Raw genomic sequence first — 2,611 nt, 5'->3', positions numbered from 1 at the left:
ATCAAAATGACTTTTAATAAGAAACTATCTAGGATGATTGTATCAAATCTTGTTGAAATGAATGGAGAGCTAAAAATGTATGAGTATCCAGGTGAAAGTATATGACCACTGAGTCTAAATTATAATGAGAAGGTCACCAATTTTATCTGAACTACTCGCTCCGTCCCAATTTATCTTTCTTGTTTGATTTTTTACGATCAAATTAACCCAATTTTGACCGAAAATTTCACATAGCATAATATCTAAAATACTTATAAAATTTATATCATTAAAAAATATCTTTAATCTACTTTTATATGTATATTTTAATTTTTCAAAATGATGAAAGAATGGAGAGATGGACCAAAATGTCATTTTTGAGTGTTAAATGGTCCAAAATGTTACTTTTGAAAATAATGGCCCAAAATGTCACTTCATAACGGTACTTCGTCTTACGTTTTGACGGTACATGGTGTTACGTTTTGGTACTTTAATTTTTTTAAAAAAAAATTTTAAAATGTGCAAAACGGTGGTTGAAGTAGCGTTTTGGCTCAAAACGGTACATCATATAGCGTTTCGTACCAGAACGTTACTTTATCTACCGTTTTGCGCATAAAAAAAATTCAAAATGTCAAAACGTTACGCGAAGTTCCGTTTTAGGTGTTTTGCATAAACGGTACACGATGTACCATTTTGAAGTGACATTTAGGATCATTTTTAACCCCTAGGTGACATTTAGGGCCACCACCCGAAAGAATAAGCTTTTATTTATGGATCAATTTGACCATCAAAAATCACATAGACAGATAAATTGGGACTGAGGGAGTATAATGATTCATTTAATAATATCGGTCTCTAGTATAAAGAAAAAACCTCCATAATCTTTAGTCTCCCGATTGACATAAGCATCAGGTAAAACATTGAGCACATGAGGCATATTCTTCAATCTCTCAGCTTCTTCTTCTGAGATTAGAGCACCGAAAGCATAATAGTATCGTGTAGAAACATTATATATTTTCTTCCGAGCTGTCTCCTCACTTCCGGTAAAATCCGTCATAATCTTGACATAGTGATCGATAATTTGTTGTCTGCTGCTGCCTTTAGGCTCTTTCACACTTACAAACCAGTGTTTGTAATCGGTTCCGAAGTAGTCAAGACTGAACGGAATTCCTTCCCGCGGAGGAGGTAATGCAACTGTAGATCTCAGAGAACCCGATGAAAATCCACGAACGCTCCATTTCAACACACCCACCATTCTTTTCGCCATTGTCGATTTACCCCTAATTCAAAATGCACAATTGAAAGAAAAAAAATGATAAAAATACCTTTTTTTTTTAGAGTTTGTGATAAAAATAACTTTTTTTAAAATTTTGGCCAAAATTATCGGTCTAATAGGCATTTTTCAGTTAGGTATTATTAATACGTATTTTAAAAATGATTAATTTATATAAAAAAATATTAAAAAAGAGATACGCATTCACATAATGTGTATCACCAAAATCAAACTCATTTGATTATGGTGATACGCATTTGTGACATGGTATCACTTGTTCTTCACTTGTTCTACCTTTTTGCATGTAATACTCATTTTTTAGATGCGTAATAGATTTACCCATTTCTAAAATGTGTATTAGAAGGGTATTTTTGGCCATAAACTCTAAAAAGCGATATTCTTGTTACAACTTCTAAAAAAGAGATATTTTTGTCATCACCCCAATTGAAAATATCAAATTTGAGAAATACGGTCAAAAATATCGACGAAATACGCTTTCTCACTTTGGGTATCTGAATTACACTTTTTCAGATTGGGTATATGCCCAAATACCCATTCTTAGATTAGGTATTTCAACCAAATTTTTTTGAAAAAAAAAATGAATACGCTTTCTCAATTTGGGTATATGAAATACCCGTTCTGAGATTGGGTATATAATCGAATACCCATTTTCAGATTGGGTATTTCAACTAAATTTTTTTTTTGATTTTTTTTGAAAAATATATTTTTACACAAAAAAAAAATAAGAATTTTTTTTTTGAGATACCCAATATGAGAATGAGTATTTAATTGGTAAAAATGACCTAAAAAATTGAAAATAAGTATTCTTGTCACTTAGTCCAAAAAAGTGTTATTTTTATCATTATTTCACCAATAAACGAGTATTCAAAATAGGGCAGAACAGGGAAAAAAAAACCTTTGTTTGTCTCCCTTGTTATGGAAAAACAAATCTGATATATATTTTCCTATAGAACTTAAAACCAACTCTTCTTTTATATCCAGAAATTCTGGGACTACAGCATTACATTTTAATGCCAAGGCTAATTCATTAAATATCATACTGAAGATCATAATAGAATAATGGAGTTCAATAACACGGCTTCGCATTGCAGTATAGCACCATCTTCCTAAAATGCCTCTTCAAATAATTATATTACTTAATTTGTCCTGTACAACCAAAACTAATTTCATACAAGTATCAGAATATTACTTGCAAGTTGCAACTTTGATATCTTTAACCATCTTCGGCACATCAACTTCAATGTTTTAAACTTGAATGTTTTGCAAATAAACTTCAATATTTCAACTGTTAAGAAATAGAACAATAATTTTAAATGACAATTTTTATCGATGTAAAAC

The 2,611-nt window shown here is 30.7% G+C and overlaps 1 protein-coding gene across 1 annotated transcript; it reads right to left on the bottom strand.

Moving 5' to 3' along the window:
* Window positions 1-814: 814 nt before the first annotated feature.
* On the bottom strand, window positions 815-1,246 carry LOC141684806 (multiple organellar RNA editing factor 6, mitochondrial-like). Its single transcript, XM_074489937.1, has one exon. It carries the CDS (start codon window positions 1,244-1,246, stop codon window positions 815-817), a length of 432 nt encoding a protein of 143 aa, XP_074346038.1.
* Between the last annotated feature and the right edge of the window lie 1,365 nt (window positions 1,247-2,611).

This window comes from Apium graveolens, chromosome 2, assembly GCF_009905375.1.
Source record: "Apium graveolens cultivar Ventura chromosome 2, ASM990537v1, whole genome shotgun sequence".
NCBI classification, from domain to species: Eukaryota; Viridiplantae; Streptophyta; class Magnoliopsida; order Apiales; family Apiaceae; genus Apium; species Apium graveolens.
Note: the sequence above shows the minus strand (reverse complement) of the source record. Positions and strands in the feature narration are given on the sequence as shown.